Source organism: Syngnathus floridae, chromosome 8 (assembly GCF_059516105.1).
Source record: "Syngnathus floridae isolate MCC-2025c chromosome 8, RoL_Sflo_1.0, whole genome shotgun sequence".
In the NCBI taxonomy this organism is placed as follows: Eukaryota; Metazoa; Chordata; class Actinopteri; order Syngnathiformes; family Syngnathidae; genus Syngnathus; species Syngnathus floridae.
In genome coordinates this window covers 6,351,998-6,379,552 of record NC_142420.1, presented here as the reverse complement: position 1 = coordinate 6,379,552, position 27,555 = coordinate 6,351,998, and the positions used below count along the sequence as shown (strand labels likewise).

General features: G+C 41.4%; 2 protein-coding genes across 3 annotated transcripts in view; one reads left to right on the top strand and one right to left on the bottom strand.

Annotated features, from left to right (window-relative positions):
* col4a1 (collagen, type IV, alpha 1) overlaps nt 1-17,945 on the bottom strand; it is a 29,478-nt gene extending 11,533 nt beyond the window's left edge. Inside the window, exons 1-7 of the mRNA XM_088382846.1 lie at nt 17,910-17,945; nt 13,095-13,284; nt 1,804-1,857; nt 440-529; nt 296-340; nt 170-214; nt 20-82 (exon numbers count right to left, since the gene is read on the bottom strand). Of these exons, the coding sequence (XP_088238972.1) occupies nt 20-82; nt 170-214; nt 296-340; nt 440-529; nt 1,804-1,857; nt 13,095-13,166 (369 nt within the window). The 5' untranslated portion in view covers nt 13,167-13,284; nt 17,910-17,945. The remainder of the gene's footprint in view (nt 1-19; nt 83-169; nt 215-295; nt 341-439; nt 530-1,803; nt 1,858-13,094; nt 13,285-17,909) is intronic.
* The window catches only part of col4a2 (collagen, type IV, alpha 2), a 31,531-nt gene continuing 17,371 nt past the window's right edge, over nt 13,396-27,555 (top strand). For both annotated transcript variants that reach the window (XM_088382845.1, XM_088382844.1), the window contains exons 1-4: nt 13,396-13,557; nt 13,681-13,761; nt 13,838-13,889; nt 23,673-23,753. In XM_088382845.1, the coding sequence (XP_088238971.1) occupies nt 13,724-13,761; nt 13,838-13,889; nt 23,673-23,753 (171 nt within the window). In that variant the 5' untranslated portion in view covers nt 13,396-13,557; nt 13,681-13,723. The remainder of the gene's footprint in view (nt 13,558-13,680; nt 13,762-13,837; nt 13,890-23,672; nt 23,754-27,555) is intronic.

Sequence of the window (27,555 nt, the reverse complement as noted above, 5' to 3'; positions counted from 1 at the left end):
AATTGTACGAGTATCTTACTTTAGTCCCGTTGCATCCTGGGACACCTGCAATACCGGGTGGACCATCGTTTCCATTGATTCCCTAATGAAAGAAATAGCATAATGTGTGGAATGTTATCATTAGAATAAAAATAAAATGAAAAAAATAAAATAACAAATTGCTACATACAGGTAATCCTGGATTTCCTGGGAAACCTGGAAGACCAGGAGGACCCTACAAGTTGATAACCACAACATTACTTCTCATTGACATCTTTCACAGCGTAACAATCCAATTTTTTTCCAAGATGCTTACCCGGACTCCTTTTATTCCAGGAGCGCCAAACTGTCCTGGATCTCCCTGAGATAACAAACAATACACACAAAGAATAAATTCAAAATAATGACATCATCACCATCATTGTGTTTTTAAAGGGAATTCGAGACTATATCTGCTGACCTTGGGCCCCATTGGCCCGACTGGCCCCTCGTGTCCCTGCATTCCAGGGAATCCCATGTTACCTTGAAGACCAGGGAGACCACGCTCACCCTGAAAACATCAAATTGTGCACAAATTAATATAAATAAATAAAATAAAAATGTAAACATATAACTACATAAATAATATAAAATATATTTATTAATATAAACATAAGTAGAAATACATACGTGTGTGTGTGCGTGTGCGCGTGTGCGTGTGTTGTTTAAATTTGTTTTGTTTATTTACATCGAAACAAGGGGCTAAGGCCCAAAAAATGCAAGACCTTTAAAATAAAATAATTGTAATAATAATAATAATAATAATAATAATAATACAATCTAAAAAAATTGACCAAAAATAAAAGACTAGAAAATATCTAAAAGCTATGAAATAATGTCTGACAAAATAAATAACGACTGTGTACTGTTTTATGAATCGTTTTATTTGCTGCATAAACTTCAAGAACACTTAAGGCACTGGCCAAAAACAAAACAAAACAAAACGTTCTCTATGTATTTTCACTCACTGCCGCAGGGGGGAGCAATTCCACAGTGATTCACTTGTTGCTCGCTCCAGGACACAAACTTGTGAGAACTTCTGAGAGCACGTTGGAGGAAAATCTTTCCCAGAACACTTAGCACCTGACTTGCATCTGTTGTGTTGTTGAATGTATTCAGCCCCGGGAATCATTAAGCAGTTGCCACAACAAGAGTTTGTTGAGCAATATCAGACAGAACGGGATGCTCAGGGGAGATTTGAGTAAATGTGCTTGGCCTTTGAACATCTTTAGGGAACTTAGTGGACCACACCAGTCACCTGTTGTTGTTGCTCAGAAGCATTTTAAGGACACTAACGTGAGCCAGTAGCACACAAAACAAACTAATCGGGAGCCCAAGAAGCAAAATGGTTTGAAACCAATTATTTTTCAATTTTGCTTGGACCAATGTTTTATCATAAACCCAAGATAATCCAGGGATGGTACAGAAAAGTGGGAGTAAAATTAATAAAACATGAATTAATAAAACAACAATAAATAATAAAGCCATCGCTGTACTTGGGGATTTTTTTGCTCTACAGTGATGTTCTCGGAATGGGGAAATATGCCACTTTTCATTTTCCACCTGTGAGGCCTTCAGTGTATATCCTGACATGCTCCAATTCAGCTCACATTAAGGTCACTGCTTGGTGACTGACACTCAGCTGCAGTTATTCCCCACTCAGTGAACACTACTTGACTTCTTAACTATACGCCGCAACTGCTTCATATCAGCACACGAGACCGAGAGGCCAAAAAAGCATGAAATTGCGGTGACCTCAGCCAACGTGATGATAAGAGTTCTTACCTTGGCTCCCTTCACACCACTGCAGTCACATTTTCCACATGATGTCCCACAGCCCTGGGAAAGAACAAGAGGAGAAAGGTTCATATTGTGTCTTGTGATGTTCAGTCAAGTTATATATAGTTTGGTTAAAAAACAAATAACATGGAAAACATTTTTAAGTTGATAGTGTACAAGGCAGATATAAATAGGTCAAAGAGCAGCACAGTTCACCGTGATAAGTCTGCCAATTGAAACATTCATGTAAATATGATTTGATTTATGCTAAATCTCTCTCATTGCACTTGACTACGTCATGCGTGACACGAGCACAGCTGGTCCCGCCGCCCCCCCTCCACCCTCTCCCCAGTTTCCTCTCCTCTGGGGTCTCCAGAGGCTGAGGCCTGAGAACGAACATGCACCGCCTCATTCATCCATCCTCCCCCCCGAGCACCTTTTTTCCCTGCATTGTGCAGCTGTTTTTGGACTCACGTGCCAGGCGTCCAGCCAAAACCCAGTCAGGGGGGTTGCGGGGGCAGGGGTGGACATGCTGGGTGAGTCTTGAGAAGAAGACCACAAGAAACGTCTCGCACGTTCTCGCAGAGTCGACAAACGGACAGGTCGACCCCAAACAGGAAATCTACACGCTGATTTTGAATCTTCACTTCCTGTCCAGACTGCGCTCTAGTCCTTGTCTTTCCTATTTACCGGAAAATCCTTTGACGTGAATGTCCAAATTTGGACTTGGTTGAGAACCCTTACGCAAGATTCAAACCCTACCTGGAGTCCCTAAATTGAAACCCTACCCAGGTTAGGAACCCTCACTTGAAACCATAACCTACATTTCAAACCTTATCTGGAACATCTAACTTAAAACCCCAACCCGAGGTTGTAAACCCAAATTTAAAATCCAAAACACTTGCTTGTTTCAAACACGTTTAAAACCCCAAACCTCCTTTGACACCCTAATTTGATACCGTAGCTTGAAACCCTCACCTTGAAACCTTAATTTCAAACACTCGCATGAAATCCCATGACGGGAACCCTAATTTGACACCCTTCACCACATTATTTGGGGCTTTGTTTTATTGATTCTTAAGCCAAGGTAAAGCCACTAAAGGCTTTCCCACATCGAAAAACTCAAGAATGCCACGCTTGCTTAGAACTTCTCTACTCCTCAGTGAAATAAGCGTGTTCCGCAACAGGCCTAAGTAAACCAAGATGTGGTTCTGTCTGAATATCATAGGACCCCCCCCAACTCTCTCACCCGCATTCTTAACCTGTGTGGTCCACCAAGGTGCGTCATTTCCCTCCCCTAATTCTCAACCATTTAAACATCCTTCACTCACTCCATCTCAATCCGAGCCGAAGAAACACCTGCTTCACATCAGATTAGTGCGGATAGGGAGCATATGTGTTGAAAATGAGCCACATATGTGCTTCATTATGAAAATGAAATTGTGGCTCACAGCAATCAGAGCTCCCGGTGTTGGACTAACAGGATTCTGTTAGGGAGGGGAGTGGTGGTGAGAGAACGTACTTGCCTATCATCAGCACCTCTCACATTTAAATAACAGCTGCACGGTTCCACTACATTGCAAGGTCTAAGTTGTGATGAAAAGCTCCCCTTTAGAATTTCAGCCAGCAGGAGAGGCCATTATTTAAATACACTCTCACCAGTTGTTTTTTTTTTTTTATGGGATTTATGGAAAGTTTTACAAAGTCTTCAAACATGCATCCATCCATTTTCCAAACTGCTTATCTTCACGTCGTATTTTTAAAATAATGCATACAAAAAGAATAATACAAAAAATATTTAAAAATCGAGAGGGATCAAGAGCAATGGATAACACAAATCATTTGTACAAGTAGTGTACCCATCCCTGTGTGTGTTTGCAATAAACAAACCTTGATTTTCTTCGCGCAAACTTATCGTCTCATAATAAGTAGGTGCAAAAAGCAGAATTAAAAAGGATGGACATTCAAGAATCTTCAGTAAATAATAAGGTGTGAAATAAGAGGTTTTTTTTAGGAAAGGTATGAAAAACTAACTTCCGTAAGACTTAACAGAAAAGACATGCCAGAATTTCTAGATGATCCACAGAACAAACACCGGGCGCAGACACTGTTACTTTGTGAGTGGTGAGTCATGGAGTGCATGTCTGCAGCCTCAAACGTCTCCACTGATGAAGGACGTCATGCCTAAATGTGGATGCCTCTGTGAAGAACCAATAAGGTGTCTTCGGGTTTCCTGGAGATCACAGTGTGTATTTGTTTACCCAGGATGGAGCACATTCCGACTTTGACCCAAAATGTCAGCAAAAGGCCAAATTTGCACGGAGGTGTGCACCGGCACGGTAACACAGTCAGGAATGTCTGTGTGAAGCGGCACTCTCAGAATAAACCTGACATCATCGGATATACGTGTCTGCCAGTGACGTGGATTTGTCTCATGCTTGGAAATGTTTGGACAAAAAAAGACAGCAATATTAACACAACTATGATGTGGAGAAAGCAGGTCTGAGTGTTTAGAAGTGTTGGATAAGAGGGCCCCCACAAAAGAATTTAAGAACAGGCTCCCCAAAGGCCACTTTGAGCACATAAAGTCCATACGTGAAAACAATAGCATAATAATGCTTGTTACAATTTGAAAACTAAAGCAAAGATAAGTCAAGAAAAACTTTTCTAACTTTGTCAATAAATTCTTTACTGGCAACAACGGTATTGTGTTTTTTTTTTTTAATGTAAAGCGAGACCACAAAAACATCTGGCCAATGTCGTCCACGTAATTTTCACGCAGCGTATCTCCTGCAAAAACATGCCAGCCTAGTGAACATCCTGTAAGTTCCAAAGTGTGTCCACATGGGATTTTACACCAGGAGCCCAACAAAATTTGGCCAACGTTGAACTAAAAAAATACTTCAGTGATGAGGGTCCATGTGACTGTCAGTCATCATTTCATCTTTGACTTCACTGCTTTGCTTTTACAGCCCAACAACGTTTTCTAAGCATTTTCCGGCACCATGCACTGATTCTATGTAACCTTCTCAAATTTCACTCTTTGTTTGTTTGGCATGACATGGCCTTCCACATTGCCAGCACATACAAAAAAAAAAAAAAAACGTTAGCGGCAAAGTTGAAGGAAACAGAGCAAGGCTACACATGAAAACATTTTGTAGCCGTCAACTTGTAAATTTCAGCGCTGGAGTTGAAGAAAATAAATGTTTTACAATTTTAGAGAGTCAAGAGAAAGATTTGTGTTTCTTTTGTCAAATTATTTGGGTTGAGTTTCCCGACAAATTGGTCGTAATGGCAAAAATGTTAGCGTGTTGTAAATGTTACACATTGCTATTAAATTGAACATGTCCTTAAATGTTCACATGTGTATGCTCTTGTGAGGTCCACAGAAATAATTAATGGGAGTCTTTCAAGCTCCTGTTTCTCCTTTGCAGTCACTCCAGATCACATGTTTGGGTGTCGTGTACTCAGTTCCCTCATTTATGGACCATCAAACAGACTCGTGCTCTTGTTATTGTTAATTTACCACAGCAGCATCGTAACGGTCTGAGCGGCTTAACCTTGGAAACGACCCAATAAAGATAAGCTCGCTGCGGTTAAACCACACATCGTAGTTTCCATATGGAGTCAGCTGGGATAATCGGCACTGTCGGAAACGAAGCGGGACTTGAGTCAGAGCAATCAGGTTTGTTGTTTCAGAGGGTTTTTTTTTTTTTTCAAAGAAAAACATACAAGTGTGAGGCGTCAGGTAGTCTGTTTTTGTTAAGTTGGACATTCTTGACCTTCTCTGGTACTGACAGGTTAGGTCAGGGTGAGGAGACAATTTTCTGTCCAACTGCCATACATGGAAGACTGGCCCTCCGGTATAAATCGCAGGAACGTGTGTGTGTCTGTCTGTGTGTGTGTGCGTGCGTGTGTGTGTGAAGCTGAGCTGGAATGCTGATGTGTGCAACTGTGATGACATCATAAGTGGCTACATAGATTCTCAGGTGCAAGTCTTAAGTCTTGGCGTCTTGTTTCGATTGCCTTTTTTTTTTTAAAGCAATTGTTCAAAAAATAGAACTGAGTAAAAAAACAACTGGAGTATTAATATGGTCGCACTTATTTCAATGCAAAACAAAAATTTCCTCACTATTCCAATACTTCTGACCATGTTCAAATGTAGCGGCATGTAATCTCTATATTTTTTATATAGGACTAACCCTGATTACAAATGACAGACGTACACAGTAGTAAAACATCAACATGCCAGGAGACACCAAGCTGAATCATATTTTACGCAAGTGGAGAGCCTGTAAACCAAAAGCAGATCCTATTTTTCTGAGAACCAAATGATGTAAAACATGTCTTGCTTCAGGCTGCGTTTGCTACAACTTAGCAATCAGTCCCATCTGGAACTAAAAGCAGATGCATCAACACGGAGACATTCTCACACAGAGTACAGCAGAAAAAAAATGAAACCAGCCCGCATGACTCCAAACACACGTGCATGGGATGTCAACATGACATGAGAGAAAGGCAAATGAATGCCAGACATTGTGAAACGCTCCCAGATGAAATACACTGTACTACCTTCGTGAAGGCCCACTACATACCATCAAAGAGTGTTAAATGGACAAAGTTAACAAATGCACTTTTTCTTGGATTGTTTATGGTGAACCGTATTTATTGATCCCTGTCGTTAGAATTGGACAACTGCAAAGTGACAACAGGCAATATTATGGACTTGAAAATGAAATTTTCCAAATCTGGTTGATGGATGATAGGGTCAGAAGTGTCTCAGTTGTTGCCATGGTGATTTGAGATCACCTACAGGAGCTTTTATGTTGCGTTAGGGCTAAGGTGATTTGTATGTTTATTTTAAAAATCTCGCCAAACAATTACACGATTATTCAAAGATGAGGCAACTAATTTGATAATCAATTTGTTGTCGATTAATCGATTAATTTTGACACCTCCGGTTGTGTTAAAGTAGCTTTAATGTTATGTTAGCTCTAACATTGAAGCTAAAAGGATCGGAGAATGTTCGTACGAGAGTTAAGAATGTTAACATGTTTTTGTTTGATGATGGCCACTGCGTCACTCTGAAAATCAGAATCTTCATAATGACAGCCTTAAATGGACACTTCAACCAGAAAAGAACAATCCTTCCTTGCTGATTCTTAATGGTGTTACAAATCAATCACTGCGAGCACATCTCCTGGGACCAGAGAAAAGTGTACAACATGTCAGCGATTGTGTAATATGAAGCGGGACATTGGGCAGAACCCCGCAAGTCCACTCTGGAATCCTATGATGCAAAATGAACCCTGGCAAATGGGAAATTTGTTTTAGGAAATTTCTCAGGGCCGGAATTGGCTGCGCTCCACTCAAGTGGCAAATTGCTTCTTCCACATGAGGAGTGATTTGATTTGAGGGAGGCGGGGGAAAGACAAAGTTTGATATGACATCTCGATATGTTCAATGAAAGTACAGGACCTCGTTGAAACATTTTTTCAGTCAGTTACATTTTGGTCAGATTCAGAACCAAAGCCACATCAAAGTTGCCTTCTAAGAAGAAAAATGCAACCATTTGACTGGGGTCTCTGACCCCTCCTAATCAGTTCCCCCATCTGCATTGCATCTTGACCAGTCACATGACCCTCCCGGGCTCATCCTGTTGAACTTTCACCTCCGTTGAGGTCATTAGAAGAGATTTAAAGGTTCAGAGAAAAGCCTTTAATATGAGGCTCATGTTGATAAGCACACTCTTCCTTTGTGAGTTGCGACAACTGCGTAAAAAAAGCCACTTTGTTCACAAATTAAGAAAGACTCTAATCATTGCACCTTCAAGGGGAGGGTGGACTTTTCTGCCCTAACTCACTAGTGCTCCACCCAAGAGCATCTGACTACAGTTGGACACTACCACATCTTACAAAAAACGATTCCAAGAAAAAATATGTTGCAATTCAAGAAAAAGTCCCAATATTCCACTCACTGGGGAATACAGTTGAATTTATCTGAGAAAATATGCTGTGGTTGTTTCTCAGGAACTTTTTGACAGTTTCTACTGTTGACAATAGCAATAGTGGACAAAATTTTGAATGATTTTTTAAAATTTAGATTAAACCTTTAAGTCTTTTCCCCTTGCAACTTTTTAATTTACTGTGTCACAATATTTTTTTTTCTAATAATATCCAGACATCTTGTTAGTATATGAAACTGAATCTATAGTACAAAGGAGACAATGTGTTGTGATGTCATAGAATAGTCGCGAAGAATATGAAGGCGGTGGGTGTGAGAGCGAGAGCAAGCATCTAACTTTTGTGCTGGCACTTGTTCCCTATGAGAAAGGCTCTGTTCACTCGAAGACCACTTGAGCTCTGGCCCTGTGAATGCGCGGCAGTGTGACACAGGATGTCAGCCGGAGCGAGCCATTCTTTGGCCAAAGAGGAAGGCCTTTGAATTTTATGCTCACAAAGACAAAAAGGGGTTGGGTCGCCTCCTGAGGAGGGCTCTGCTAACTGGAACGCCTGATGACCGCCAAGCGGTCTGCGCGACTTCGAGAATATTCTCACTGTAGTTCAGTGGAACCTTGATTCCTTTGGTCGAAAAAGAAGTTTGACTTTTGAGAAACGTTTTTATCAGAAAAATGAATCTATTCCAGACCTCCAAATGTTTTTTTTAGCATATGGAAGATGATGAAGAGAGGAGAGGTTGTTGTTCAGATGGGGAATCCCTAATATCCGGCCTTACTTTTTTTTTACTTGCACAACTTGAAAGTCACTGGACCCATCCCGAAAAATATATTCATAATCACTCATTATCAAAAGGTAGTGTCTTTTTTTTTCAAAATTTACATAACCTTATTTTCTTTTAAACTTCCGTTAAGGTGTCGTAAAAATGATTGAAAATGTGATGCCTCGTCTTTTATTAAAATTTAGAGTTAGTCCTAAGATGTTTTTAGCGCTAACCAAGGTACACTAAATTTAATTATTTCCTCTCCAGCTATTTGCTGTTGATCTCATTAGATATTTTCCTCATTGTGGCCGGTGCATGTAGTTCACCAAACCTCATACAAGCGCTTGTAAATGTGGCACATAAAACTACAAACAATGGGAAAACAGGAAAATTAAAACTTGTTTCAAAGGAGCCTTTTTATCGCAATATCCTCTCAAAAACACTTGTGATGATAACCATCTCCAGTTCTATTGTTATTTTGCTTCCATATCAGGTTGCCCGCCATCACTGTGACGTCATGTCACCGTTTGAACCTGCAAATTGGCTGACATGCTCATTTCATCACAACAGATCTACCGTCAAATCACTTCATGGACCAACTGGGAGGATCTCCTGACGTGAGGCGTGTCATGTGACCCGCCTAGCTCATTTCCTGCGTGGAAGTGATCTGATTAAGCTTTACGAAGGAAAAACAGCGCCGCAGAAGTTTGGGGTCGTCGGGAGCCTGCAGCTATGACGGGTGGAAAAAGCATCTGCCCTCCCTGAAAGCTTCAAAGTGAATGAAGTGCGTGCATTCTTGAATTCTGGGAATTACAGTCAGACTGGCTTTGCTATCAAGTGAAGAGTCGGGAAGTAAATGCTCATAACAGACCTCGACCGTGACTCGGGGGGGGCAAGGACGGGAACGTGAGGCATGTGTCTTGTAAATTTGGGTCATGCGTTATCAGTTATACGCACATCCCACTTACACAGTTGCATACCAGCGTAGCTCGATTCCATCGCTATCATAAACCTAATGAGCACTAGATTTTATAATGCTAATATCATATTTATATGCCAAAATAGTGATGATGGTCATCGAATGTACCGTAACTGCAGATACGAGAAGAACATAAAACTTTTGCTGCGGAAAACTTGAGTAGACCTTTTTTTTTTTTTTTATCTTGCACCTGTCATGATGATGGAAGTTTGCCGGGAAACAGCTGAAATGAATTGCAGCCAAAACTTCCCTCTTTGTGAAAAAACGCAGCATGCCGTAAATCTGTCATCTTTATTATCATCCACCAGTTCGCTACAACAAATCCACGCCCAGGTCAATAACTGCTTAGGTGAGAATCATTTCAATTGCTCCGGTGCCGTCGTTTCCTTCTATCCATTTTGCGTCTCAAAGCATTGTCACCTCTTTTCTCATCAGCTCCCATCGGAGTGTGACAAATCATCATCTAACTGATCTCTGTCCGGATTCTAACGCCTCAGTTTACCCGGCAACCATAAAAACAGTGCACCTTTCGGGGAGTGTGGCAATTCAGGGAGATAATGTGCAAGAATTATTAGCCTTGGACCAGAGAGGGAGTTTTGTGTGTGAAAAGTAGAATACAGCTGTCACAAGTCTCAGTGAAACGCTTGGACCACAGGGAAGCCTTTGGCGGCAGTAGCCCGATCCATAAAAATTTGGCGGGTAAGAAGCCAGAGGGGTCGCAGGTTTAAAGACTGCAATGGACCAAATCATCTTAAGACTAATCAAGGCCGATTTCTGGGGAGAAACAGATAAGACATCAGATCTACAGCTGGGGAGCAACACCTGGCCCAGTTTATTTATTTTCCTGATAAGTTTCTGCAAGCACGTGTACGTGCTTTGAGTCAAGTCCTTCAAAAAATCCATTTGGAATTTCTTATTCCAGTAACATGGCAATTAACTGAGATAAAAAGTTCATTTAAAATCTCCTTTATTGCTATGAAAGGCGATTTTTTTAGGGTAAACATTTTTGGAAATCCGAAACCAAAATCATGGTCGATTTCCAAATCATAATCAGTTATCATCACAGATGATTTCAAGAACTAAAGTTGCTGTTTGTGGTGTTTCTACGGCAAAAAAAAATTCATTTAAGACAGTGGCGATTCCAAATCAGACTTGCTATTTAATCCTCGCTAAACCTCAACAGGAGAACACAGACAGTAGGTGAAAAAATGGGTCGGACCCGCCACAGTGCTTGAACATGAAGGTCAGAGGAGACCTATCTTTGTAGCCAACGAATGCCTGTCAAAATACAAAGACAAGTGACCTGATGGCAACCATTCCAAATGTAGGCATTTTTACAATGCTGAGGGTCAAGAAGGTTGCATCTTGGCAGGCTGCCGTGCTTGGCTGGTGGCCTGTCACAGTGAGAAGGCCAGCTGTTGTGTCCGTGGGAGGGGAGTTTGTCCGTTCATCCTGAGGATGAGGTGCTAACCAAAACTAGAAGCACCCGCCAACATCGGCCCATCAATCTGGGGCTCCAACGGATTTGCCAATCTTGACCACGCATTCCGCAAGTTGCGGGCGGATTAGCAAATGTCAGAACTTCCCGGGCCAAACCAGAAGTCAAGGCTTACATTTCCCACCAGCTAGCTACCGGATAGACGTCCAGTTCATCCCACACACAAACTCCCTGCAGGAATCTACTAATCACCTAAGCTAGAATCCTCCTCCTCTTTCTCCTCAAGGACTTGACTCAATGTGGCCACATTAAGTGACCACCAAGGAAGAGAAACTATTCTGGTACTGAAATTCATTTGGGATCAGGTTTCACAAACAAAAAATAAAATAAGAGCCGAGATCCAGGCGGAAGGTTAAAGGGAGAACAAGTTATCTTGCAAATGACAGTCAGTTCAACCTCTTCTAGCTACGTTGAGGGTTGTGTACAATATATTCAGCCATGGCCTTAGTTCAATAGCAGTGATTGTGACATAGACTAAACAAGAGGTTGTATTCTGGGGAAGGCCACAAAAAGCCCAAAAAAATCAGTATGCGTCACCTTCACTATCTTGATGTGTCATTCCTCCCCGTGGGCAGCAGCAACACTACTCAAAAACAATCAAGCCAATATTCCGAATATCCCCATTACATCGGTGTCATCGGATCAGCCACAAGATGTTCCGCCAAATATAAACCCCCTCGTCCCTAGTGTTCTCCAAAGTTTAATCGGTCCAGATGTTCTGTGTCACACTTGTGTTTCTTGGAAAGTGGATAAACCGCCTCTGCTACTTTATTTGAGCCCACAAATTAGCTCATCTCAATTTGATGAGAAGAGCTAGAAAAACAGTGGGGGTGGGGGGGAATCCTTATGCGATAACGCCAGACTCCCTCATGAGGTGTCGCTTCCTCTCGTCGTGCTGCAGTTAAGTCTGTTCTTCATCATCTTGACATGAGATGGTCCACTGACATCTCCTCCCCCTCACCTGCACATCCGTGTGGGTGAAGAATGTGCTGGAAACGTCACCAACTCTGAGGGTACCAAAGGTTTTCAGCAGACATCTCGACTTGGCTGGATTTCATCCAACGTAAATGCACAGCAGCTAGACTGACTGCGCTCTTCATATTGTTTTGCCATTAAAAACCAAGCTAGCGAGATCACGATATGTTTGTCCCGTGTAGCGTATCAGGGGTCATAGGCACAAAATGGTTTGTATTTAAATTTCACTGGGGATGAGGCTAAAATATTATGTGTTATGTCATTTGTGTTGTTTTATCATTAGTTAAACCACAGTATATGTCAAAATAATAGTAAAAGATGATATATTTTCAAAGTTTGGGTCGCGGGGGAAAGTACATTTCTATTTTTGTTAAGAGCTGAAAAAATTTGGAAAACCATGCGTTGTTAAAATTTTATCACAGTTGCAAAGTTTCATGATTACTTTTGCAAATACAATTCATAATATGGGCGCTGCCCATTGGAAAGTGTAAATCATCAAATTTGTTTCTGAAAACCAACAAAAAACGGTCTTGTTTGTGAGAATTTGGTAAAAAAAAAAGAAAAACAAATATGATTTGGAGATACATGTCAACACTCGTGTTTTTAAAAAGTCTATCATACATTAGAGGGGAGTACTTTGTGGCCGTTTAGTACGTAATACTAAATTGTCAATACGAAAAAGCAGCTGATTGTATTGATCAAGACCGTGTTCAATGAGTAACATCCAAAGATGAACGATAAGTGAAGACTAAGTTACTCCTGACAACATGCTCCGAGCACTTATACAGAGGCCCCCCCTGCCCCCACACCCCCACCCCCATAACCCAAAGAGGAGGGGGGGGGGGGGGTGAGGAGGGGCAGTGAGAAAGAGCTGAGAGCTGCATGACAGCAGTAAAAGTGCAGTACAGTGAATGGGCTAATGACGTGAACTGTACATAATAATGTAATTATATTAAATCAAATCAGTAAACTAGCAGCACGCTGCAGCCATCACAGCTGAGGGCAGTGCTGCATCCAATACAAGTCATAATAATGGTCCATATATTTCAACAAATAATTAAATAACCCACATAAAATTGCACATTTGAGTCACTTTGGGGGAAAACAGAAAGAGTAAAGACTCACCTCAGCCGTGGCATGGTCCACGCTTGACGAGACAGCCAGCAGGAGCAGGATTGAGGCGGCGGGGAGCAGCATCTCTCCTGCGGTGCGCACCAACTTTCGCGTGTCCGCAAACAAGCACCTGAGTGTCGGCCTCTGTTTCTACTTTCTCAGCGGCGGAGCGAGCTCTGCACGTTGGCCTGCATGTTGCGTCCTGAAACGATATGAAGTTCTGATCAACGCGAGTGGGTTTAGTTTTGGTGCTTGAGCCACACCACACCTCTCCAACCAAAAAACCAAACCCCTCTCCACCCACTAACGACCACCCTCGCCCATCATGTGAACGAACACGACTAGTGCAAACACTTTGGACGTTTCGGCGTAAGGAGAGGATCCACTCGGCACACTTTGCTTGGCTTTTTAGGAGAATAATCCAGAAAGTTTTTACCGTGGAACGTCTTATCGCTGCGTTACGCGCAAAGTTCGGGTGAGTGCGTGTTAGTACATTCTTTCAATGAATCCAGTGTAACTCTGTAAAAAACAAACAAAAAAAGATCTAACTATTTGTGATATAGCTGATTTTTGTTCACTTTTACTCTCTTCTGAATAGTCATGTTTTAAGAGCTGCGTAACGCGGAGCTGTTTGTGGAACTATGCAAGGGCATCACAACAGAGACGTGACGCATCTCAGGTGAGCAAAAGCATAAGGATCACCTTCATAAATCTCAATCCGATTTCATCTTCCTCATTATCAATTCATTTTACAGGTTGCTGCTGCTGTGCGCCTGCGTGGCCGTCCTTGTCTCGGGAGCGCACGCGGTAAGTGTTTTTGTTTACCCCACGGGTTGTTGATGAAGACTATTATTTGTATCACGAGTGTTGAGTCAATATGTGGGATGCAAAAGTTTGAAAGTTTAACGGTGTTTTTAAAGTAGGTTTGTGCGTGTAGGCACGTGTAGAGTGGATGGAGTGTGCAAAGAGTGGGAGTGTCACGCGTGGGGAGGGTCTCCAAGCCAAGAGGGGTTTGGCCTTGACATACCTCTGATGCAGTTCAGTTGATACCTGTAGCCTACAACAAATGTAGTAAAGACTCATGGTCGACACAAAGTGTTAATTGCATATTTTATGATCAATAATATTTTTGAAGATGACGTTTCGAGACGTACTCTTGTGATTTATCGGAATGTAGTTGCAGTATGGTGTGAAAAGAAACATGTTTTGCAAGAACAAAATAATCATTTTTTTGCCTAATGAAGTCACAAATATTATAAAGAAAACAATTTAAAAAAATAAAAAGTAAATAAGTTTAAAAATGAATGAATAAGTTAATAAATATGAAATAAATAACATTTTGCATATAAGTTGGGAGTTGGGAACCATTATTTACAGAATATAGGTGGGATAAGATGAGGGGGAAAATGGCTTTATGAAAATAAAATTATACAATTAAAAACAGGAGTTTAAATATTCTGATAGGAAAATAGTAAAAGTAATTACACATTAACTTTTAAAATTATGGGAAAGAAACATTGATACAGAAAAAAGGAAAATATGGGAGAAAAATTATTTTAAAGTAATGAATTTATAGAATCGATTTTCCATCAACATGGTGGGAACATTATAAGAAAATCACATTTTCATTGTATTCCCATAATTTTCGCCTTTTTTTTTTATAATAAAGTCATAATATGCGAGAGGGGAATTATTAAATACATTGCAATACTATGCAGGAAAAAAAATCCAAACTTGAAAATATCCTGATTTTGCATGAAGATGAAAGTTTACTTCACATGAGAAAGGCGCCCTTTGTCTTGTGCTTTTTTAAAAATCAGATTTAAAAGCATGTGACACAGCACAGGTCCTCTCTTTATTGGGATGCTCCAAGACTGTACTAAGAAGGACAGTGGGCTCATTTTAGTTTGTGTTCTGTTTTTAGGCTAATTTACTATTAAACAGTTCACTAAAAAAAGGACTTAGAGAATAAGTCTGTTTTCAAATGCAACTGTCACCAACTACTAACGCATCTCAGTGATGTTTCTCATCTCTGCTGCACATTGCAACATATGTTTCTGTTCAATTTCATATCCCAACCCCACCCACGGGAGCTTTCTGAATCTCTCAACCAGATCCCCACCTCCGCGTCACGACTATTTCCCACCATCCATGTGATGTTTTACATCGGGGTTCCCCCGCTTCTCTATGGGGAATAACCCGCTCAAGATGTTTCCCGTTTAAGATTGATCAGCTCTCTTTACGCTGCATTAGCCAAACTCTCGCACTATAAACAAACAGGGAAGAATCGATCTTGTTCACAATTAAGATCTGGAAATGTAACGCTGGCTCAGGGGGCCACATCTGACTACTTAAGAAAGCAAAGTTGGACCCACTGAGTTAATGGAGCAAAAACACACGCAGAACCTCCCTCATCAGATGGAGAAAGGAAAACTTTCGAGACGATAAACGCTAACAGGATGTATCAAATCAGAACCTTTTATTCACGTGCGTTTGAGAAGATATTTCAAGATGTTTTGGAACGAGATGGAATGAGTGGGTGGGTCGGCGGGCTTCTGGCAGCGGATGTTTTGGGAATGGGATCTGTGTCGGAGGAAGAAGCGATTCGTGCTGCAGATTTCCTACCGTACCTGGCAGCCGAGCTACGGCATCTGCTTTGCCAGTTAACTTGTCACTAATTGATTGTTGTGGTCTGCGTTGTATTTAGGGGTCCCGGTGGTGTGTTTTAAATCCACATTCAAACTTGATCGAATGTGGGATGATTAAGAACTTAAACAGAAATGCTGTTTTAGCAATAATCCACCCTGCAAAAAATAAGGGATGTGGTCGGGCCTTGTGGTCAGACAGCTTGTTTTGCTTTTATGTTGTTATTGTTCGTAAATTAACATGGTCGCAATGTTTACATGAGATCTAAGCAGATCTAGAACAGTATCAAAGAGCAAGAATAATGAAAATAAATCAAATTCTTGTGGTTTGCCACATTTGGGCAACAGCAATGAATGTTCCAAAGAATCGGAGCAAGCCGACATTGCATTGAAGTTTTCTCACTGACTCATAAAGAAGTTGTTTTATGATTACTGATGAACACCAGTTCTAAAAGTTCCTGCCCATTTAACATTTATTTCTGATTTTGAACGGAATATGACACCAGCCTAATGGGGTCCAGTACTTGGATGCTCCCAGCAGAGGCAGTGTTGAGTCACTCTCAACTAGTTTGCTGTCAAAACTTGAAATATTGTCAATAAGGATAACACAATTTCCATAGCGTTAAAATGATTACATATTAATCAATTATTTGATTGTTCTTTTTTCCCCCATCTGTCAATCAATCAGTGCAGTCAATCTCAAAGCGAAGGCTTCTTTTTTTTCAGCCAACTGCGCAACTACAAATCACTGTTTGATGTGAAAATGTGGCGTGCGATATGAAAGGGGGTCACGTCCGACACGTGAGCGACCTCCCGAACGTGATTGTTTTATACGACTGAATCGGGAGGAAGATGTCTGCCTGCGATAAAGCGAGGGAAACTGGTGAATGTAACGCCTGGCCAAATAGTTTCGGTGATACAGAAAGTCAAGCGTAACAATTGAGGGAAGAGCCCATTGTGCTATGCGGCAGGAAGCCAAAAGACACGTGTGGTCGTGCGAGAGAGTGAAGAGAGGTGGTGGTCACCTTCATAGGTTGATGACAGTGTCGGTGTTATCGGTGAATCGGCATGTGCTCGAGAGGCCTTTTGTTGCCTCAAGAAGTTATATCCTGCAAATTGTGAGACTTTATCATGATTGGTTTTAGATCTGCTGGCTCTCGGGTAAATTTTAAATCTCATTAAACATGGGCAGTGTCATTTTAAAAGAAACAGGCAATGCTGCTCGTTCTTGTGTATATTGATAATACACATCCATGAACACAAGTGAGGCAGATAAAGCAAAATTACAGTCAGGGTCTAATTCCTGAACTTGCACTGTACATTTGTCTGCTTTTCCTTTTTACACGTGCATGAAGCGTGATGTGTTTATCTGGGTTAAATGTCAATTTTATGGTGAACATCCTGAGCTGAGCATTGTGTGACGACAACATAGATTATCCACAGAAGGTCTCTAAACAGGAAAAGGAAGGAGGGTGGAGTTCAATGTGTCAGAGTTTCTTTACAGCCCTGCTGGTCCTCACATATTTTGGCGACCTCATACGAGTCATGGTGTTAACCATTTGTTGACTGGGGGTGTTTTTTTTTTTTTTAATTAAGGCAAATCAGGTGTGGTCAGGTGAAGAACAATTTGATTTAGTTTCCAGAGTGTTCCGACCCTTCAGCCTTTACAAATGCTCCACTGAATCATCATAGTATAGTCATTAAAAAGATCTGTTTTGTGTTCTAGCTTATTTTTCAAAACCAGTTGTGATTTCTAGTCAAGTGCATGAAAATTTTCTGACCTATACAGTAGATGTTTGGATTTTGTGAGGTGGCAACAAATTCCAATTGAATAGCCACATTTGGGCATGGTATGCTGCTTGGTGCAAGGAATTGAAAGATTGCAGTGATTAATTTAAACCCATAATGTAGCAAAGTCTGTAAACAATTACAAGCGCTCAGCTTGGACAGTTGACGACTACAATAGCGGTTGGCAGGTGCGAGGAAATGGTTGACTCCACACAACACAGATGTGAAGCAGCTCTCGGAAACATTGCTCACTTTTATACGGGGAAATATTAGTTAAGTGAATCATGGGAAAGCAACATTTTCAAGCATTTTTTTAGCTAATAATAAATGTGAATTTGAAATGGGGACTATTTTCTTGAACATTTTCACTTTCCGTATATCTTTCAATTGATACCTTTTTCTTCATGTTTTCATTTGGAATATAATCCGCAGAGTTGCAGCGTAGTTCTCAGCCCACTACAATGACAAGCACAAACATACGGTTAGATTAACACAAATTCCTCCATTCATTTGCTTGTACAGTTGCACCTACTGACATCCATCCAACCATTCATAATTATTTTATGTGCAACCGCAAGTAGTAAAACACAGCTGCTGACTTTTATTTGTGGCTGAACAGTATCTGGAAAATCTTTACATGATGTCTTCAATGATAAATAAATAGAAGGACGTAGTGGTCCCGACAGAGCACAATGAGAGAATCCCAAATAATCCTCAGTGAGTCCAATCAGTCATCCCACCCAACGGTCACTGCGTTTGCAGTTCTCTTACTTCCTTTTATAGCCTTACAACGCCACTTATTACTCTCACGGTTTTCTCGTGTGCCCGTGTGCTCATTTATCTCTCTAAAGGACGCCCGGCGACTTGTCCTCTCTTGACCTGAGTCTTCCCTTGGTCACATTTTAACTCTGTTCCCGTCATGTGTGCCTTATTAAGTGATGTAGTGTTTGGTTCAAAAGGTGCTCGCATAACAAATGGATTCGTTGGCATTTAGCTCAGCCTGTAGAGGGCGTGACGACGTCGTATGTAAAATCGGCTTTCAAGATGATTCGTGTCCACACTGTAAAAGGTCTTCCTCCATATGAGAGGCATCCACTTTATAGCATTTTTCTAAATTTGCTTTTTTTTTTTTTTTTTTTTTGCTTACTACAGGTTTCTGATAGGTTAAAATGGCAAAATTTTACAATTGTAATTGTAATAATTGTCTTTTACATGGAGATTTTTTTTCTTTTTTTAAATAATCACTTTTTGTTCCCATCGTTGCCTCTGGGAAACTTGTCTCAAAATTCAAACAAATAAATTGTGTTCAACTTCGGATGGCGTTATCTCACATCTTCATTCATCTGTAAACACTTCCAGATCGTCCCATTTGGACATCACTCGACGTCTGATTGCAGGATTGAGCAGGGATCTTTTTTTCCAAACATCATCTGACAGGTCAACGTGATCGCTGAGTTCCAGAATAGATTTAGATTGGATCCAATCCCATTTCCATTTAGCTCAGGCTAACAGCAGGAAGTGTTGATTAGGAGCATGGTCAACTTGGGAAATGAAGTCGACTCTGGGTATGACCTGAGGGGGGCGGGGGGGCAAGGTCCAGCTGTGTCAGGCAAAAGGGCAGAAATGAAAACTGTGTTTATAATGGAGCCTTGCCAGACAAGCACAGCGGGAGTTAGTGGTACTCCACGCTGTTTCTTCAACGGAAGAACATGCTGCCTTCCCATGTTATGACCTACTCTTTGCAATGTGACCTGCTCTTTGTGTCTCGAGACCTCCTTTTCACCACCCCCAAATTTAGTTCAATTTAAATGCCAATAAATCACAGACCAATATGAGACCAACAGGACACAAGTTCCTGTGAAAGCAGTTCCCATAAGGTTTTTTTGAAAGCCCGGGGGATGAAACCGTTATAGTCAAAAACATCTTCTGCAAGCTTGGTCAAGTTCATGAACATATCCATGGTCCTGGTGACACTAAGCTTCAAACAAGAGCTGCCGCATCATTACTACACCAAGTAAAAGAGCACAGCATGTGTACAATGATGAAGAGGATGGAGGTCTCAGAAGAGAAGATGCGAGAGAGAATAGGATAGTCACAGAATGGACCCATCTGGGACCATCTGTGTTCACAGCATAAGAAATTCCTGTTCAAAGTATATGAACACATTTGGCTTTGGAAATGTTTATGGGCATTGACTCCATAGATCATGAAAATATTTAAATGGTGACGCCATTCCTCAGCGCACAATCACTCGGTCAGTTGGTGGTCCTTTTCTGTATGTCTGTAAAACAGCTGGATTCCAAGGAAAAAATGCTTGTAATTCTCAATTTTTCATTGTCTGACAAGTATTTTATACATCCTACCAGACCCCAGGCTCTCGTCATCATAGTTCTAACTGCCTGTGTTATTGTGTGTAAACACACAGAGGTTCTGTGTGAAACAAAACGGTGACTTCGTGTTGGATTTCCTGCGACCGAGCTCAATCTTCAAACATCTTCATCCAATATCTTATTCAACCACCAGGTCTTGGCCCAGTTTTCAACTGAGTGACAAACTCCTTTTGTTTTTCCGTTTGCGCACATGTAATTTCAGGGCTGGTTTGACAGATTGGCATTTCAACAGGAAGTTGATGGTGAAGTGGCAGGATGTAGAATTTGGAATTAAAAAGCCATGGTGAAAGGGACGTCTTTCAAAAAGTTCCTTATCAGTGTAATAAAAGCCTTTGGGAGATCTGGTGTAAAATCAAGATATGACTCAGCTAGAATAGCAAATCCAACACAAACATGGCTCGGTTTGGCATTTTGCCTGTTCAGCCTGACTTGTGTTTGACTTCTTTTTAAGGTGTTTGTTTACAGAGGAGATCTGAGTGAGTTGTGTCGAGCTATTGTTGCCGGACAAAGACAAACAGAAAACATTCCCACCTGACACGTTCTCATTTTTAGAGTCATTTTGAATTTAGCAACTTCAATCTACTGTTTAATATATGCACTGAGGCAACATTGCCACTGACAGGCATTGCTCCAGCCGTCAACATTAATCATTATTTTATTCATTCATTCACGGATATTGAAATGAAGTTTCAAAACGAAAAAAGTTATTTTTAGATAGTAACTACGAACAGGCTGGGGATAACAATTAGTTTTTGTTTTAGAAGGTCCATTTGAGCACGGATCATTTTAAAAATGCACTCCTGCTAAAACATGAGACCAGTTGTAAAAATGCCATTTTTGTTTTTGGACCAAATCATATGGCACATCGGCGAACCCGAGAATGTTGGGGTTAAATAGCAGAAATGATAAAAAGCCAACCTAAATAATTAACCAATGTCCACTTCGGGAATAACTCTATGTAGTTACTTTTATCTGAGCATCCTGAAGAAAAGTATTTCCGCTGTTAAATCAGTGTGTAAGCATGCTTGTCAGCGTCAGCTAGCATGGGGAGTATTCCACACCCACACTGATGTATCAAGACACCGTGTTTCCTTTACAGATGTGACGTGTCTGGTGACTCAACAGTTGATTCACATAAAGCCGATCCGTTTTGTAAGACACATCATTAGTGGAACACATGTAAGCTGTTGTCCTGGCAAGCCGCGAACAGACAAATCGTTCATAAATGAAGGAGGTGGTGAAAATACACTCAAATACACAAAGAAATTCCTGTCCTGTGCTAAGCGTGTTTTTTCCCCAATCGCAGATCTATTTATCACTGGTTTATTTAACTTTTACTCGATCTTAAACATTTTGTCAAATCCTCCATCTTTACTCAGCACTTAGCATGCTATTCTTTTACTTTCAAGATTCTTTGGAATGGAATTCCTGTTGTCCCAAAACATTCTTTTTTTGCAATCCTGACAGGTTTAAGACACTCCGTTTCTTTCTTTAGCAAAGTCTTGTGCCACCCATCGCAGTTCAAACGATCAACTTAGCCTCCTCTAAGATCTTTTACGTTTGATCCAATGACAACTAGGGGGGTCTCACGCAAGCACTGTTTATGCTCTTTGGCGTGGTTTCATGTTAAAAGCAAAGCATCCATCTCAAAGGGGCACTTTGTCAACTCTGTCACTCAAGCATCACCATGAGCAGCGTTACAGGAGCCGTTGGTGACATCAAGGCTGACCTCTGACAACCTGAGTATTTTTATTACAATCACTAGTTTTACAAGCCAAAATAGTGCTTTGCTTAAAGAGGAAAGCGGAAATAGTTTGGTGGCGTTCCTCCAAATCGACGCCAAAATCAAGTCACTCACGAGTGATGTTATCGTTAATCGTACGCGTTTCACATCACGATTCTAATGAGTCATTTGCCCTGGGAGATGAGCAGTTTATACAGCTGCCGTATTAACATCACACATTTAAATGAGCGAGGCGCTTGCAACATCGCAAAGCCATGGAAATGAAATTTAAAAAAAAAAAAGGCAAAGCGAAAGAGGCATAAGTGACCGTGAGAAAACGAGCGCTGTTGACCCAGCTGCTTTTATTTCATTCATTGCGCACTATCTCAAGACATCCGCCGACATTGGGGTGAGGCCGTAAAGGATGGGGAGGTAACAGAAACAACATTCCTCATGAGAAATGCCATTAATTTCACCACTAGGCCTCATAGAATGCTAAAGAGTCTATAGCTTTTCATGAGGGATTTACAAACCCGTGTCCTTTTCACATTGCATTCCAAATAAATTGACGCATCAGGGCCGAATGAGTAGCGTGGGGATTTATTTACACGCTTGTGAATTCCAGACAGAACTCTCTGAAGCTGCATACATGGAACGGCCGTTCATCATGTTGCCAAAGAAATTGGACAAGATCCAAGCTATGATGTATAGAAAACAGGATACTGTCGTGCTGCTGTAGTCGTCAGCCGCTATTTTAGTTTGACTTGGACTGATTGCTGCATTTGAAGGGACTGCCTTTAAGGGAGTTATTCTTTTGTACTGTAAACCCTAGGCGGAGATGATGCAGACTATTGTTTGATTTAGTCTTCCGCTTCAATGTGGAAAAAGTGGCGACTGCTCTGTATCCTAACTGGAATGAAATGACTTCCTGCTTTTACACACGGTGGCCCCGCAGATGTTTGCTTCTTTACACCCTCTATCGGGAATTACGTCCATACGGAGTCTACCACCATGATGTGTGGTGAAGATTAAAGCACGACATCAGCGATATCAAGTAGCACTTTGAAAGGTGCCCTCAGACAGTTAACAAAGAAACGCAGATATGTTGATTCCATAAGGACGAAAAGAGCCTTTTTGTTGTCGCGGATCATTAGAGGACGGCACGTCTCTGATAAAAGAAGGTCTTTGTGAGCTTGTGAGGAGGGTCTCAATGTGGCCCTTTGTCAGCGGAGATGCTCTCAGACTGAGGAGGGGGGATTATTCTGATTCCTTATCCACCACTGTGGGCATAAATTGGACAGCTTGGACTTTTAAACAAGGACAATTTGGCTCTCAATTCAGCTATGGTATGACCATGTAGGTGGAAGACGTAGGCATGAAGAACTTGTTCACTCATGTATGGAAGAACTAGAGTTCCTGTGTGGAAGACCTGTTCCATTAATATTAGGTCGCCTCTAGCTGCATGTGGGAAAAGTTTTATCAAGACCCCGCTTTGTTTTGCGTCTTCTGCCTCTTATGAGCTAGCAATGCGGTCCTGACAGACACAAAGACGTTTGGTAGAGCTAGGAGGGACTTTTGAAGCCTTTGACCTCTGCTTTTCTACCATCGGGGACCCTCACGCAGACGGTCAAAGTGACAGTGGGTGGTTTTGTGACAGAGGCGACCAAAGACCTTCAATTATCGTGCAAGTATCTCTTAATCAAAGACACATACAAAACCATTCATGTCCACTATGACTCATTCAAGTGCTCCAGTTGCAGTATAAACAGCAGCTAAGTCCACACACCACAATGTACACAAACAACACCTTCATGACACAAAGGATTACCAAACATCTGTTTTCCATCAGCCCTAATAAAAACAGACTGATGCTAGTTTGGGAAAAAAGCTCTTTAGTAGGTTTTACTATTCCGAAGCGTAGTGTGGTGGACTGAATTGAGCTGTATTGTCTTCCAGAAAATAAGCATTCAATGACCCAGTTTCCTGAATATGTACTGTATTCCCTGGTTGCTAATAGCTTCATGTTGCATGTTTGTGTCTGCAGGGTGGGAAGAAGCACAGCGGTCCCTGCGGAGGAAGAGACTGCAGCGGAGGCTGTAAATGTTTTCCCGAGAAGGGTGCCAGGGTAAGTCCCTTACTGTTCTAAATAGCTGCATAAATAAACCTCTTGGTCATCATACTGGACGACCAAATAAGGCTAAGACGGCAGCGCAGCCCCAGGCCTGGCTCGGAAAGCTCTTTCAAAAGTCGCAGCTATGGCTGACGGCGCATCACTCGAATCGGCTCACGCGTTGATGCTTCAGGTGGCGCCTCAACCTTTCTCCCTTGGACGCAAGTGACATCATACTGCAGTTTGTGAATAGCGCTGCTACAAAGTTGTCTCTGTTTCTGAACTAAAAGCAATATTGCATCTCATCACAACTTTGACAATGATGTGAGCGTTCAACCAGCCAGAAAAGCTAGGAAATATAGCTTTTTCACGCAGCTAGGAATTCCCACCAATCATCACGGCAAAAGCAGAAGGTCATATGGAAAGTAATGCGTCGAGTCCGGGAGAGAAACTAAAGCCAGAAATGAAAGACAGTGACAAGTGTGAGGAACCTGATGCAAAGGTTTAAGACCATAGAGACAGACACAGACTAAACACGCTCGGATAATCATCTGAGAATGAATGACGACTGCTTTTCCCCCCGCACGTGCACTCCATATCTGTACATGAGGTTGGGATCCCTTGGGCTCTGTAACTTTGGCAATTGGACAACCGGCACCTACTTTCCGCACCTATTTGTCATATGTGAAAGAATTCCATCTGCTCTTCAAATAGAGAAATAGAGCCCAGTGTTTACTTGGAAGGGATTATGGTTATTTCGAGCATTTTGAGTTATCCAATTTCTTTCCAATTTTAATTATGGCGCTAAAACATTACCCAACATTAATCAGGAATCATGGGACCAAACCTATCTACACACAATAAAGACCACAAATACTAAAACTAGGTGGAACCTGCTCTATTTAAAATGACTGGATGAGTTTAGCTGCTGTACATTGGCGTCACTCAAGAGCAACTTTACAGTAGCTGCTGCCCTTGACCTTGCAGTGATGAGGATACGTACAGGAAAAGTCCATAAAAAAGTAGCGAAGCACAGAGAGGAAGTTCCGCATTCCACGTTGGCGCAATGCGAGAGATTGCGGCGAGGGGGTCAGAAGATTGCCTTTATCTTCCTCCACCTCGCACTCGCTCACCCGCTATCTGCGTCAAAAGGATTTCCATCATGCCGTAAAATTGTGATAACGACACGCCAAGCGTGAGATGTTTACATTTCCGCCACTGGATAGGTTTTCTCCCTCAGTGTTGGATTTCTAAGAGGCCAATGAAACAGGAGATAGCATTTATAGTGAAAAACACCAATACAAAGTTCAATGGTCATCATTTGTGTAATTTTGAAAAAATGAACAAATATCAGTCAATACATTATGGAAACATTAGCTTGGGTTTCCCCCCTTTCGGGCTGACTTGCTCTGAACTTCTTTCGAACACGTTCTCCCTGTCCACCAGCCAAAATACTTTGAGAATATGACAGAAAACAAGATGTTTCCTCACAGATGTGTTATCTTCAACACGCATCTATCTTCTTTCCTCCCAAATCTCCGTGGCAGTGACATGCTGCCAAATGCTTCGCAGCTGCTTGATTTGGCAAAGACCTGACTCAGCTGTGATGAGGCATGACACCAGGCTAAATGGGGACTTGCATGCTGCTTAAATGAAAATTTTCAACAAGAACCTTTACAGGTGAACTTCATTTGAACCTCTCTAAAACATTTCAATGCACATGTGCACTTGTTCAGTATTTTTGTACAAAATGAGAGCTAAATGGCAAAATTGACAACAGGCCATGGAAATTCCCAAGGACGTTCACTTCCAGTGGATGACTCAAAATTCCACCAACTAGTAGAGTACCGTAAATACGAGGACTGATATAGATAGAAAAGCCGAAAAGGAGACAAAAGGCTGCCTTATGCTAACCTCATAAATCTTTGGCCACCCACTCTTTTGGCATCTTTAGAAGAATGCAGACAGATATCTCAAGCGCCTCCATATTACTTGTTCTTACCGGCATGTAAGTGGAGTTGCAGTGTTTTGATAAGAAAACTTACAAGACTATTTTTTGACACAGTAGCGTCATGGAATCAGACCATGGCAACAGTCAAAGCGGAGCAAAAGGCAACTTCTATGCTCAGCCCAAAAGCATGTTTAGCAGTTCAATGCCATCTTTTGTGTTGGAACTTTTGGACGATCTTTATTTCTCAGGCTTTAGAATTTTTATATTGCTCTGAGAACAGTGGCGCCTGTTTACATGAGCCCTCCTTGATGAGGTTTGGAAATCACTGACTGTAAGGCAGATGCTGGGGGAATCTGTTAGGTCCATCCTGGGAAACACTGGCACAGCTGATGCTGGAACAGGAAATGACATATCTCAGGAAGTCGAGCACAATGACAGAGCACTGATTCTATATGGATGGCTTGTGTTTTTGTGGGAAAAAGATCGCCTGTGTGTTTTATTTGCCAGCAGCGTCTATAAATGGCAGAGATTTCCTTGTTCCATGAAAACATTCTGATTCGATTGCCCATGAATCTCATGTACTTTCCTCTTGGCTCCAGGGACGAACGGGATAATGGTCCAACAAGGAATGTCAAGGATTTCACAAGGTTCAAAGACCTTTTGATGGTGTTCTCACCAAAAGGATGCAAGTCGGTTCTGTTTAAGGGCTTACAACCACTTGAATGGCCGTACTTTATAGCTCCCGGGTGCGTAAGATCACGTCAGAACAACTCAAAACTTCCAAACGCATGACGTACATACTCAAGAGCTCCTCTCATTAAACCTGATTCAAACAGGACGCATTGTTTTGGAGTTGGAAAGATAAACTTTGGATCACCTCCTGGATCACTTCAGATGGTTGCATGAGACACAAATTGATTTAATTTTTCCTATTTGTGTCCTGTGTTTGGCTAGCGACCAGTCCAGGGTGTACCCTGCTTCCCGCTCAGAATCTGTAAGAAAAGGTTCCAGCTCACCGTCATGGTGAGGACAAGCATAAGAAAAAAAATAGATGGATCAAAGTATATTAGAAAGATTTTAGAAAGAACGGGTACAAGCAATGATTTAACAATTAATATTGTCAAAGGATAAAGAGGGCTAATTAATGTTAAATGAAAAAAACGTGATTGTAAAATAAGCATTAAAACAGAAAAGGCAAATGTAAAATGTGCTTCTTTTTTGTCAATGAGCACAAACATACTGTCTTAAATAAATACCAGTCACAGAAGACCCAAAGTCTCGAGACCACTGCATAAAAAAAAAAAAAAAATCTTCCCACATGTCGCATTTAGCGCCAAATCCCTAAGCTGAAGTTTTCACAGCCTCATTTATTCCCCTAAATCGCTCATAACAAGGCCTGGCAAAGAGAAGCACCAACTGTTTGGCAAAGAACACAAAACGGTAGAAGGGGAAGTCTGGGAAGTACAAACCTGTTGCTGTCACTAAAAATTGTTCCCTTATTGTTGGACTTGAATTAACTCCATGCAGGAATTGGAGTAACAAGGTCTCCTTGTCTGATATTATGACGTAGCAGGATTTGAAAAAAGTTTGAAGCAGATTTAAACAACAGGTGGGGGATTTGAAGAGGAGATCTTTTATCAAGACAGACCAAACATTGACAACTTATTCCCAGCTGTTTCATTTTAATTGAAACCAAGCAGTTTGCCAAAAGATGAGCAACAGACAAGAATTTGGGAACATTTAGTCCAGACAGTTGATGACTCACAAGACAAATGTCACAAGATCATAATACAAAGGAATTATTATCCATATCGCTTTTAATGAAAATTTCCAGTACGGAGTTGTTCACCAAGCTGTGTTTCTATA